The sequence below is a fragment of the Microtus ochrogaster genome, chromosome 4, assembly GCF_000317375.1.
Source record: "Microtus ochrogaster isolate Prairie Vole_2 chromosome 4, MicOch1.0, whole genome shotgun sequence".
Lineage (NCBI taxonomy): Eukaryota > Metazoa > Chordata > Mammalia > Rodentia > Cricetidae > Microtus > Microtus ochrogaster.
This window is the reverse complement of record NC_022011.1, coordinates 42,479,371-42,492,375: the sequence shown is the minus strand read 5'-3', so window position 1 is coordinate 42,492,375 and position 13,005 is coordinate 42,479,371. Positions and strand designations below refer to the sequence as shown.

At 39.4% G+C, this 13,005-nt stretch overlaps 1 protein-coding gene across 7 annotated transcripts in view; it reads left to right on the top strand.

Annotated features, from left to right (window-relative positions):
* Window positions 1-13,005, top strand: part of Mapkap1 (mitogen-activated protein kinase associated protein 1) — a 226,745-nt gene that overhangs the window by 36,489 nt on the left and 177,251 nt on the right. For all 7 annotated transcript variants that reach the window (XM_026777621.1, XM_026777619.1, XM_026777615.1 and 4 more), the window contains one exon: window positions 5,463-5,611. In XM_026777621.1, coding sequence (XP_026633422.1) covers window positions 5,463-5,611 — 149 coding nt within the window. The remainder of the gene's footprint in view (window positions 1-5,462; window positions 5,612-13,005) is intronic.

The following is a 13,005-nucleotide window of genomic DNA, read 5'->3' as shown; positions in this document are numbered from 1 at the left end:
CTTATAGAAGGTGGCTCAGGTTGCACGTGTAGATGGAGAAAGAGGGCAGGGCCAAACCTGGAGAATTTTAGTGACCCAGGAAGCTGAGGGGGACTCCACAGGTGGTTGAGGAGTGGTGGCCTGTGAGAGACTAAAAACCAGATCAGTGGAATCCTAGAAAACCAGTGAGAACAGTATTTAAAAGTGAGGAAGTGCAATTATTTCAAAGGCTGCAGAAGGTCTGAAGGATGATTAAAATTGAGCTAGCGTCATGAGAAAAGTGTTTCTTTGTTATGTTTTTTGTTTGTTTGTTTGTTTGATTGGGTGTGTTTGAGTGATGAGAAGGACGACACAGCAAGATGATATAGGGAAATTTCAGAAGCAGAGAAATGGACCAGTAACTAGGAAGAAGGGCTTGGGTTTTCTTTGTTTAATGAGCAGTACCGTATATAATGCCAGGACTAACTGAAAGTGGAAGGAAGAATGAAGGAAACATTGAGGAGTAGCAAAAGGGGCATGAGTTTTGTGTACAAGGGAGGAACCAGACTAAGAGAGGGGTTCTTCCATGATTCGAGGAACAAAGACAGGAAGATGTACAGGTGAGGGCTTGTTTCCATTTCGCCATGGCACAGAGATCTAAAGAGGAGGCATTGTCAGACTACAGTGAAAATTAGTCTGAACAGAAGGAGCTAGTACATCATCGCCTCACACATAACTCTATTGGAAACACGTTCAGTAAGTTACTCTTGCAGTGTAAGTTCTTCCTTCAGGTGTGCGTTGATAGGCCTAATCACTGTTTTGTTACTTTGAAGACACAGCTTGACCAAGGCATTCTTATACAAGAAAGTATTTATGTGGGACTTTCTTATAGTTTCAAAGAGTACAAATATCTCACAACATTTCCCCTCTTTTTGTCTAAATAGAAAGGAAAGATTTTCTCTATAATATAGTAAAATTATATACAATAAGAATAATTATCAGGTAGAAATCACATTCACATTGTTTAGTCCATATGTATTTGGCAAATTCATAAAAAGTACTGCATTATCTGTCCTATCGTAGTAAGTCCAAAGTTTTATACCTAAACTACTTTCTATCTTGTATTACCATCCTAAAAGTATCTTTTTAGACCTTAAAATATCTTCTTAGATAAACAACTTTAACTTTTATGTTTCCCAACCTTAAAAACTGTATCTTTTATGTAAGTTTCTTTTCTGAATTTGGTAACAAGGAAAAATATAACAATAACTATCTCTTCTTCAACTCCATTAGAGACCTGATATGGATATAATATTATCTGAGTAAAACACAAAGTGTTGAGCAAACAAACTCTAAAACTATAGAAATGACAGACATCTGGCTGCCTGTTTCCTGGCTGACAGTTATTCAAATTTCCTTTGTAACACTGGGACATCCATCCTTGGTCCATAGGCCTAGAGTATCTGACAGACTTTTCTGTGATGCATATATTTTGACTGTTCTACCTTGTCTTGGCAAAAGTAGGTAGTTGTTTCCTTTTGTGTCCTGTTTGTCCAGTTTGGACAGCATATTGTCAGCAGTTCAGCTGAGGCAAGGTCTGTTTCTTGCTCAGTGGCTTACTTTGCCACAGTAAAAGCAAACTTCATATGGAGGTTCTTTGATGCCCATCATCCTTTTTTCAAGTAAATTGGTGCTACCAGGAGCAGACATGTTTCACTGTCATGAAAAGCCGTATGTTATTAAAACACTTTAAGTGCCATATTCTGTAGGTCTTTGAAGTGTTTGAAGATCATCTTTCTATCTAAAATATGCTTCTGTATGACCTTGAAAACATACCTAACCTGACTACAAGTTTGATTGTTATAGATGACTAATAACCTACAGTTCTTAATTATCCTAAGCAGTTTATAATAGTAACTTTTAAGGACTAGACCTTTATGTCACAGTTTTAAATGAGCAGCATAGGCACAATACCTTAAACAAGAGTAGAAACATATGTATAGTATAACAAAAAATAGCCTTAAATTTTTATCAATATACAAAAATCCATACCAGTGTAAAGTATTTGAGACTAGAGGTTATTCAAAAGTAGATTCAACAATCTACCCTTATACTCCATCATTCTATATCCCCACTTTTTCCCTTCAGAAAGAGATTCCTGAATCTAATTTTCAGTTTTTTCCTGATCATTACCAGTAACAACTTGTAACCAGCCCCTCTAAATGATGACAAACATCCAGAAGACACTGAATGAACAAAAACCACCCACCCTATCTCTTGGGAATGTGGGCATCATGTTCTCTAGACTACTTCCTGTTATCTGGGGTCGATGGCATCTTTAGAGGACCCTGGGAAGATTGAGATAATTGTCAAGTCCTGAGAGAGTTATTTATTGCCCAGTCTCAGTGTGATGGGAAAGTGCAAGGCTTATCTGAAGTTTTTTTTTTAATATTTATTTATTTACTTATTATGTATACAATATTCTGTTTGTGTGTATGCCTGCAGGCCAGAAGAGGGCACCAGACCTCATTACAGATGGTTGTGAGCCACCATGTGGTTGCTGGGAATTGAACTCAGGACCTTTGGAAGAGCAGGCAATGCTCTTAACCTCTGAGCCATCTCTCCAGCCCCCTTATCTGAAGTTTTAACTGGATAGTCTGAGGCTAGACTATGTCAGCTATCAGCTTTGAAGTTGTTCTGGATATATAATTTTGAGAAAACTGCAACAGAGGCATTTTGAGAAGCTGGATCACCTCTCAAATAGCCTTGATTGATGTCTAGTCCTTTTTTTTTTTCGGAAAACACATAAATTTTTAAAGGATACATACACACACATACTAACAGAAGTTTGGGATATGTAATGTGTACAAGTCTGCCAAAGATGAAAGAATGGCATGTAATAATAAGTCATGAGGACTCTGTGGCCAACAATATTTATCATGTTTCATCTGGTCTCAGAGCTGTTCCCATAGTATAGGGATCAGCATGTATGTCATCTGTCCTGTAGTCTTTCTTAGTTTCTTCTTTCATGTCCGTGGTCAAGATTTTTCAGGTCTCCTCCAATTAAATTTGATCTTCATTAATTTTGAAGAGAACCATAACTTTTGTTTCTGTGTAAACAACAGCATAACCTTTCCTCCAATGCAAAGTATTTTTTGACTTCCATTCTGAAGTGAAGACGTTCTTAAAATATATAGGTTGGTTTCATTTAGCAGTTTCCATAATCCAGTGTCTCTCAGCAGCTGTTCTTTTTTGGTCATTAGCATTTAAGAAATTCAAAGTCAGCAAGGCACACTATACAGGATCCAGATACCCTGTGTATTTCCCATCTTTATGTGGCTTTTTCCTTTTATATTGCTTTACTTTCTCTTTAAAGACTTTATTATTTTTAAACCTTATTTTTCTATGATTGTCTATAAACCTTTTCCTTTCTTCAGCATCTAAGCACATTTTTAAGCATACTATATCTCTTCAAAGGTTTTATCCATCAGGACCCGACTTTCTGCATGTTTGCAGTGTTCTCTGACCGCTTGAGTCAAATTTTAAATGGCTAAGTGTAGCAGACTTTTTTGGACCACCAACCAGCCTTCAGATCTTGGCACAGAGATTAATTATTAATTATGAATGCTCGACCTTAGCTTAGGCTTGTTTCTAACTAGCTGTTACAACTTAAGTTAACCCTTAACCCATTTCTTTTAATCTACACACTGTTATGTACTTGTGGCTTTTATCTCTCCTCCTGCATATCCTACTTTCTCTGCACTCGACTGATGACTCCACCTTTCTTCTTCCTCGAGATTGCTCTGTCCCAGTCCTGCCTAACCTCCTATATAGTCCTGCCTAACTCTTCTCCATTCAACTCTTTATTAAACCAGTCATAGTGGCACATCTTCATACAGTGTAAAGGAATATTCCACAACAGCTAAGTGGTAACTAGGTCTTCCACCTGTGTAGCTCTGTTTAGCAGATGGCCTGGCAACTGATTCCACCCCCTTCTTATTGGTAAGAATGGAGACTCACACCTGCAGGCATGGCCTGGTGCCAGTCTATCTGCCCAGCTCTGGGAAGTTTCTGGTTTCACGCTATGGGAGGCAGTTCTACCTGATCTCTCGCCATTGAGTAGTGCTCTGCCCCATGCTCATAAACCCCATTCAAGTGTTCGGTTGCAGGGGCTCTCAAAAGAGCCGTGCCTGTGTATGCTGCAAGCACCTAGCCTATGCGGAACTTTTCTCTTTTTCAGCTTTCTCAGTCCCTATGTGGATTTATATGCCTCAAGTTGGATACCAAATGTAGGCAGATTTTTCTTTTGGCCGCCAGCTCACAAATAACACAGACTTCTTATTAATTATGAAAGTTTGGCCTTTAGCTTAGGCTTATTCCTAACTAGCTCTTAAAACTTAAATTGACCCGCTTATATTAATCTATTGCATGGCGTTACCTCTTTCATCTTGCACCTCCTGTTTCTTCTGTGTCTGGCTGGTCACCCCACCCTCCTAGATTCTGCTTTTCCCGTCTTTCCCCAGAAATCCCGCTTATACCTCCTGCCTAGCAATTGTCTATTTAGCCTTTTATTACATCAATCACAGCAATACTGCTTCCTACAATGTACAAATATCCTACAGCATATGATGGTCCCCATGTACTAGCCATCTACTTACCACTTTGTTGGATGTTCAGGTGAATTTAGAGAACTAAATGATCTTCGTGAAGATGTGGAATTGTCTTGATTCAGTGATAAATAAGAACTGAAGATTCTGATTTGATATGATTTATTTTTAATCACTTCAATCATTATTCACTAATTTATGCAGCAAGTTTTATTGAGTATATGATATGTTCATTTGTGTCTCCATTAGTGTCGATCCCAGTCCTGGGGTTTACCTGGTTGCTCGAGTTAGGCCTAACCAGAATATTCCAAGCTAGTTTTTCATGTTGACTGAATTGGTAGTACTACCACCCTCTTCACAGGCTTGTAACAAAGATTTAATAAGCTGTGTTGGCATGCACAACGAATGCTAACTCTTTGTTTCTCTTTTTCCTCATGCCTGTTTTTCTCAAGATTTTATGCTGGGTGCCATTGGAAAGTGGGAAAGGACCTTGCCCTTAACGATCTGGAAGTCTAAAATCGTATAGTAGTAGGGCATGAGAGAGCTCGCTGAGGTTTTCCAGGTTGACACACCCAGAGAGGTGGAATTCAGTGTCTGGTATCATATAGCAGTGGCTGCTGCTGAGGCCTGGGTACCCAGCTTTGAACGCTCTCCTTAGGATGGCTGTTCTGCGGCAGTGACTCTTCCCTTCGATCGTCCCGGCCTGTGTGTCTCTATGTGCACTCATCTCTTGCTGTGCACAAACCCTCAAGTATGTGTGGGAGTTCCGTTTACATCAGCCCCAGCATCTTCCTCCACATGCCATCTTTAGGATCCAGAGGAAGACTTTAGGAAAAGTGGACAAATTGTCTTCTGTACATAGTGACAAAGATTTTTTTTTATCCTTTTCTATCTCAGCCCAGGAGTTAAAGTCACTGTTTGAAAAAAAATCCCTCAAAGAGAAGCCTCCAAGTTCGGGCAAGCAGTCCATATTGTCGGTACGCCTGGAGCAGTGTCCTCTGCAGCTGAATAACCCCTTTAATGAGTATTCCAAGTTTGATGGCAAGGTAAGTTTAAAGTAAAGAGGCTGTGTCCCTTTTACGAGACGGAGGGACTTACTGGTATCATCATGATCATCATTATTATTAGATTTAGGTTTTAAAAGTGCCTCAGTATTGTAGAACACCACATTTCCTAAGACCTTAGATATAAAAGGTAAGAACGTGGGCCGATTGTTTCCATAGTAATATTTAGGAGGGCTAACACAAAAGTCTTGAGCACTTTCTCATTCTTTTCTTCTCTGTATTTACAGTCTAGGACTGCTTCAGTTCTCCTAGATAACATATTTTTGCACACATATAATTATATTTATTAAGCTGAGTGTGGTGGTACAGACCTACAGCCCTAACAATTAGTGTGCCAGAGCAAAGGATGGTGAGTTTGAAGCCAGCCTGTGCTACATAGCAAGAACTTGTCTCTCAAACCCAATAAAAAAATGTCTCTCTTTCATTCTAATGTATATAACCTACGTGCATATATGTGGGTAGGAGCAAAGGGAGGTCTGTGTGTACCTATTTATTTACCTGTTTCATCACCTTGTACTTGAGAGTTTGGGCTGGGTGGACTGATGAAGCAGTTGTGTTGGAAAAGACTTAGAAGTGGCTCTGGGAGGTGGTTTGCATTGTCCTGTCTGCTGTCTACAACTATAGAAATTGTGAGGTCTCCCTTCAGAATTCCAGGCCATTGCATTTTGGTCTTTCACTGTTGGGTGTCTTGTTGGATGGTGCCATTGTGGGTGATTTTTATTTTTCCCATTTGTAGTAACAGTTTCCTTTTATAAAATTAAAGTATGTTTATTTTCCTTCTAGAAAAATGGCCACTGTTCCAGGAGGAGCCTGGTTCTGTCATCAGCCTCAGTTCTGAGCTGAGCAGAGCCCTTTTTAGGAGACAGTTGATTTTTTAATTTGTTACCACTGTGTTCACTGCCTGGCAGTCGAGTGGGGGTGCTGAGTGATAGTTTGCTGCCTCGAGGGGTCACATGCAATTTATCTTATTTCAACACTGTTGCAATTAATAAGTGGCAGTGCTTTGCACATGTTTGCATTTTCCTCCTCACACACTAGTTTTGTCAGTTATCATTGAGCAGAGAGAGCTTTCTCTCTGGAAACATCTTATCTTAGACTCTTCTTCTGGATTCCATAGGTGGGAAGTCAGCAAGTAGTCATTGGCAGTAAGGCTGTTGCTATCACTGAGGGTGGACAACAGGAACCAGAAACAAACACATTAGTAACATCCTGGCCCTCAGATGCCCAAGAGCTCCTCTAGAAAACTCCTAGAGCACTGTCAGTCACTTCCAGGTTGCATTGCTCTGAACTTGTCTTTAGTTAGCCTGAGCTATGCAGTGCTGTGGAATGTAGGGAAAAGAAGGCAGGCTCCCCAGGACCCTGGACTTAATCCAGCTGCACTGCAGAGGATTCATTTAGGTGTGTGAGAAGCTAGCCTCAGCTGGGACATGGCTGAAAGTTACTTGCCTTTGTAGCTGGTATAGTCTCATTGTTGAATGATGAAGTTGATCGAATAATTAATATGTGATTCCATGCCAACAAACAGCTCAGACTGTAAAAAACAATTCTTTCTAGAATTTCCCTTTTACCATTAGCTTGGGTTTGAATTTGTCTGAGAGTTGTGAACATTGTGTGGTAAATGTAGCTAACTTCTGAAGCCTGGGAAGGCAATAAAAGCAATTTAAAAAAAGACATTTTCTCAGTCCTACCAGCATTTTTTGTTAAATGTGTGTTTACATTTAAGTTGCCCTATGCTTTATCTTTGTGAACCTTTTGGTAATCTGTAGAGAGTGAGCATTGATTAAGAAGGATTTATACATCAATAAGTCTATCTCACAATGCCTGCTATTTTATTATTACTCCATATATTACAATGCTAAAATACAATTAAACCCTTGTTTTCATCTATTATTTAAAAATGATGCACTTGGCAGATACAAAATGAAAGTGGCTAATATTTGAAAGATATTGTACCATACATATTAAATCAGTTTTTATCTTTGTGAAAGGCATCAATATGATAGTCAATGGCATCTCAGTGATTAATAGAGAATTGTACTTGAGTCAAGCCTTTTTGTAACCTAGAAATTAAAATGACTATTCAAATAACACCTCAAAATGATCAAATTAGCATTTTGTGATTGCATAATAATGGATTGTAGTAGTGCTAACAGTGCCATGGCTGCCTCCAGAGTTGAGATTGTGTCAACCCCCAGATAATAAAGCCTTTCTGTGCCAGTCGACTTTAATCATTTCCAGATTGATTCTTCCTGTAAATCATTTGACATTCAGCACTAAATTTTTGTTACTGTTGTAACTTAAAATTATTTTACTTTTATTCAGCTCATATTTAAGAAATAAAATGAATAGTTTGTCTTAATGATTTGTCATCTTGTTATTGGGACTATATGTTTTTGCCTCAAATATAAGGGTTTTCCATGTATTTAAAAACTATATGTAATACACCTACATGTATATATACACACACATGCACACACACATATGTATATGGATGTATGTATTTGCAAAGAATTTTTAAGACCACTAAAACCTATTCAGTATTTTGTTTTGTTTTTCTTTTTACAAATATTCATGGATGCTCTCCTTGGGAATAGTGCTTGCCTTATTTACATAATTAACTGAGTTGCTTAGGTCTCTTGGGCAAATGGTACATAATTGGGGAGAGAAGGGAACAGGAAGAGTTTGGGGTCTAATTAAATATGCTAAAAACCTACTTAATTATGTATTTACTCAAGAGACTAGTGGCTGTGCAGTCCTCCTTAAGATGTTACTGTGTTGGATTGGAAGAAAGGATTTGTTTTAGGTATGGAACAACAGTCTCATGGTAGTTATGCAAGCATAGCTAGTGTCTTTAACAGTTTTGCAGACTTGGGTCATTGGTTTTAGTGAGCCTAAGGGTGAGTATCTCTTTGAATTTTTCCTAAATTAAAATATTTTCAAATTATTTTGGTTCCTATAGTTGGCTAATCATGTATTAAAAATATTTTTGGGGTTAATATATTTTTAGAGCATAGAATTGAGAGATTTGTATTTGGTTAGGATTTTTTTGTTAGTTTGGAGGGAGGGATGTGTCAGGCTTATACTGTTTGTATTATTTCTTTGGCAAATAGATGATGCTATCTGACTTGGATTGAATCCTGAGCATTTGAGGATTCAGGGCAGACTGCAAGGAGCTGTAGGTAATGTTTGTCTGAAGAGATCCAATCCAGCTCAGCATCTGCATGAAGTCTTTTTTATTTGTTGGTGGGCATGTGGGGGTGAAAGGAGAGGAACATCTTGAGTGTGGACTCTGGGCTTCCTGTCTACCAGACAGGCATTCTACCACTAAACTATAGCCACTGTTAGAAACAACCTCTGAGAAAGCTTTTTTATAAAACACAACCTCTGGTGTAGGTTGAGATCAGAAACTTTGTACTCCAGTTCTGATTTTACTCTGGAGAAGTGGACTGTGCTTCCAGATGCTTGAAGATGATAAGGGTGGGCTCTGGGCTGGCTGGGGGTAGGCACTGGATTAAGTTCCCTGGAGATGCTGTGTCATGCCCCACCACAGTGTTGGAGATTGGCCCAGGCCAGGGTCTCTTACTCATGCATGCTAAGCAAATGGTCGACCACTGGGCTAAGTCCCAAGCTCCAACTTTGTTTAGAGATGTGGACTAAGGCAGGTGTGGTGGCATACCCTTTTAACCCCAGTACTCAGGAGGTGGGCAGTGGATACTCACCATCACAGTTCCTTATTTATTTACATATTTGTTTACTTATTTATTTGGAAGGTAATAGCTATTAAAAATCAGAAAGATAGTTGGGCATTAGCAATTGCTGGGCAGTTGTAATAAAACATTAGGTATCCTACCTAGTGTGACATACCTAAATACTATTCCCCAAATGTGAGGTGGGTGTTTGCCTTGACAAGGGCTTGAAAAGCAAAAGAGGTCTGGTTCCCACCAACAGCTGTGACTTTGATTGTGTTAACTTATTAGAAAGTAGCCACTCCTCCAGTAGAAACTGAACAGGAAACTGCAGAGTGTGGGGGAGGGGATAATTCACGAGTGCTAATTGCTTGGCTGTTAATTTTCATAAGTGTTGATAGAAGCAGTTCCTTAAATTAAACTTTGTTTAAAATGTATCAGGGGAAATATTCCACAATGTCGAGCCTGAAGTGAAAATTAATATGAATGCCGTGGCAATTAACACATACTGGTTAATAGCTTTTAGCAGCATTTTGGGATGATAGTCCTTAAATACATTTTTGCATGCTGCTCTTGTTCAGCATTGTTCTAGTCGGATGTCTGGATAATTATGAACCAATGTTTCCTACAATCATTGGCATTAAATAGTTCTCTTCAAAGAAAGTCACGTGAAACTTTTACAGGAGAGAATGATGTCACAAGGAAATGTTATACACTTCAAAAAGGTCAGTATTTAAAAAACAGCTGGATTAGCCAGATGGTTTAGTGGTTAGTGATTAAGAGCACTGGCTGTGCTGGGTGGTGGTAGTGCACACTTTTAACTAAGCACTCGGGAGGCAGAGGCAGGCAAATCTCAGCAAGTTCCAGGACTGCCAGAACTTTTATATAGAGAAACCTTGTCTCGGGGCTGGGGTGAGGTGGGGTAGAGAATAAAGCTGTTTTGGCCTATGGCAGGGCAGAATATAGCCAGGCTGGAAGAGTTATAGAGAAAGAGTAGGCAGAGTCAAGGAGACTCCATGTAGCTGCCGAAGGAGACGGACATGGTGGAACAACCCTGCCTGGTAAGCCAAAGAGAGCCTTGTGGCAATACCCAGATTAATAGAAAGGGGTTAATTTAAGATGTAAGAGTTACTTAATAAGAAGCCTGAACTAATAAGCCAAACAGTGTTGTAATTAATATATTTTCTGTGTGATTATTTGGGTCTGAGGAGTTGGGAAATGAAAGAGCAGTCTCTGCCTACACTATCTGCTCTTGCAGAGGAACTGAGGACCACGTTTCCATTTTTAGTACCCATATGGCAGCTTACAACCGTCCATATCTCCAGTTTCTGGAGTGCACATCTATATATGCATGTAAAACACCCATATGCATAAAATAAAAATAAATGCTAAGAACAAAAGCAGCCATAGAATAAAGTGCTTCTCATCTGAACTTGGAAAACTTGCTATTATCATGGGAATGAGTCCTTCTAATATTTTAAACTATTTTAGCTTCATAATATGTTCTAAAGTCATGATTGTTTAGGTGTTTAGTGTTGGCTGTCCTTTTCTCCAACAGTGGCCTTAATTAAGAGCCTTCTGTCTTTCTTCCTCTATCTGCCCAAAGTAGCAAGCCCACCTCCCTCTCCAATCCCCCCCCCCCCCGGGAAATAGAGTAGCTGAGAATGCAGTTGGCTGCATTGTTCTTTTCTCACACGCAAATATGGGGTGACTTAGGGGGTTTTGTTTAGGAGACATGTTGCTCTTTCATTGACTTTATTCTGCACTCTATCAGTCTATCTATCTATCTATCTATCTATCTATCTATCTATCTATCTATCTATCTATCTATCTATCATCTATCTATGTATCATTTATCTATCTGTCTATCCATCTGTCATGTATCTACCTATTATTTATTTTTTGAGGCATGTTCTCTTTTTTTTGGTAGTCCTGAAACTTACTATATAGACCAGGTTGACCTTGAACAGAAATCCATCTGCCTCTGTCTTCTGAGTGCTGAGACCAAAGATGTGCTATCACACCTGGCTTTACATACTACTTTAAAAAAAAAAAAGAAGAATAAAGCACCAGCATGACAGCCGTGACCATTCATTTAGCTTATTCCTGTGATTGTATTTTGCCAGCCTTCCTCTTTATAGACAGAATTTGTTAGTCTGTTCCTTAAAACAAGGTGTCAGTTATTCACTTCCTTTCCTACTTAATGGTGTAATGTTACTTTCACAGGAATCAGCTTCAGTAGTCATCTTTTGATGAGATATTTTCAATTTATCATTCTTTTGCCTCAGTCTCTCAAGTACTGAGCGTATAGGCATGAGCACCTATGCTTGTGCTTATGTTCATAAAACAAAGTTAATAGACTAAAGTATTGTGAGGATTCAATGGAGACGGTGTGTGCCTAGCAAAGTACCTGGTCATGGCTGGTGCTAAGAGATGCTTAGTTTACTTTCCCCTTGCCTTACTGCCTTTCATTCATTGTCTGTGTAGAGGTTCTAGTATGTAGCAGTCTGGATAGTGGTGAGCACATAGACCTGACTTCTGATGTGGTAGGAATATCATACCTGACTCATACTATAGCCACCAGTACAACAAGGAGATGTATTTCTGTAGGGTTGTCTTAATAAAGGGCACAGGCAGGTTTGTACAGATGATGTAAGGAAGACTTTTTCAGGTTGGAACTCCGGGGTTGAGGTAGCAGGAGGTATAAGGTGAGACTACTGAGTAAGGCAGTGGGTGGCTGAGAGACCTGTTCTCTTTAACCTAGGAGCATTGAGAAGTCTTGAACAGGTTCAGATGGAGCCATGAAGTAAGCTGATTGTGGGGGCCAGGGACGGAGGCTGTTTTGTTAAAGCCTGTGTGCCAAGCAGGTGTTCTGCCACTGAGCCTTATAACCACAGCCCTTCAGATTTGTGTATCCAAATGGTCAATAGCATATACTTGAGCAGGGTCTGTGAGGATAAAGAGACCAATCAAGAAAAAATTCACTATGGCGAGAGATGAGTGGGCGCAGGTAATGGGCTTAATTTACAATGGAATTGGAGTAGGCAAGTTCAAATTATATCTCATATATAAAAATGCTTAGACTTGATGGTTAGTGTATAGGGAGGTAGAGCTATATCACTTAAGAAAATATGTTGACCTAAAAAAAAAAAAAAAAGAGAAAAGAAAAAAGCCGGGTGGTGGTGGCGCACGCCTTTAATCCCAGCACTCGGGAGGCAGAGGCAGGTGGATCTCTGTGAGTTTGAGGCCAGCCTGGTCTATAAGAGCTAGTTCCAGGACAGAAACCAAAAGCTACAGAGAAACCCTGTCTTGAAAATCCTAAAAAAAAGAAAAAAGAAAATATGTTGATAGTAATTCTTAAAGGGTAGTGAACTAAGAAGTTCAGCATGGATATGTTTCTGGCCTAACAAGGTTACTGTTGAAACACTACCATCTCCTTAATTCAGGTTAGTAGAGAAAGTCTAGCTGGAATGTATTCTTAGCTTTGAGGTACCAAGGAAAGCCTGGGAAACAGCCCTTACTTGTAGGAGTGCTGACAGTTGATGATGACCATTCTTGCTCAGCATGATTGCAGTAGGTTTTCTTGTTCCTCAAAGATGATGGAGGAAGGTCATTGGTTAATTAAATAAAGAAGCTGCTTGCCCTGATAGGTTAAAACATAGGTGGGAGGAGTAAACAGAACAGAACTCT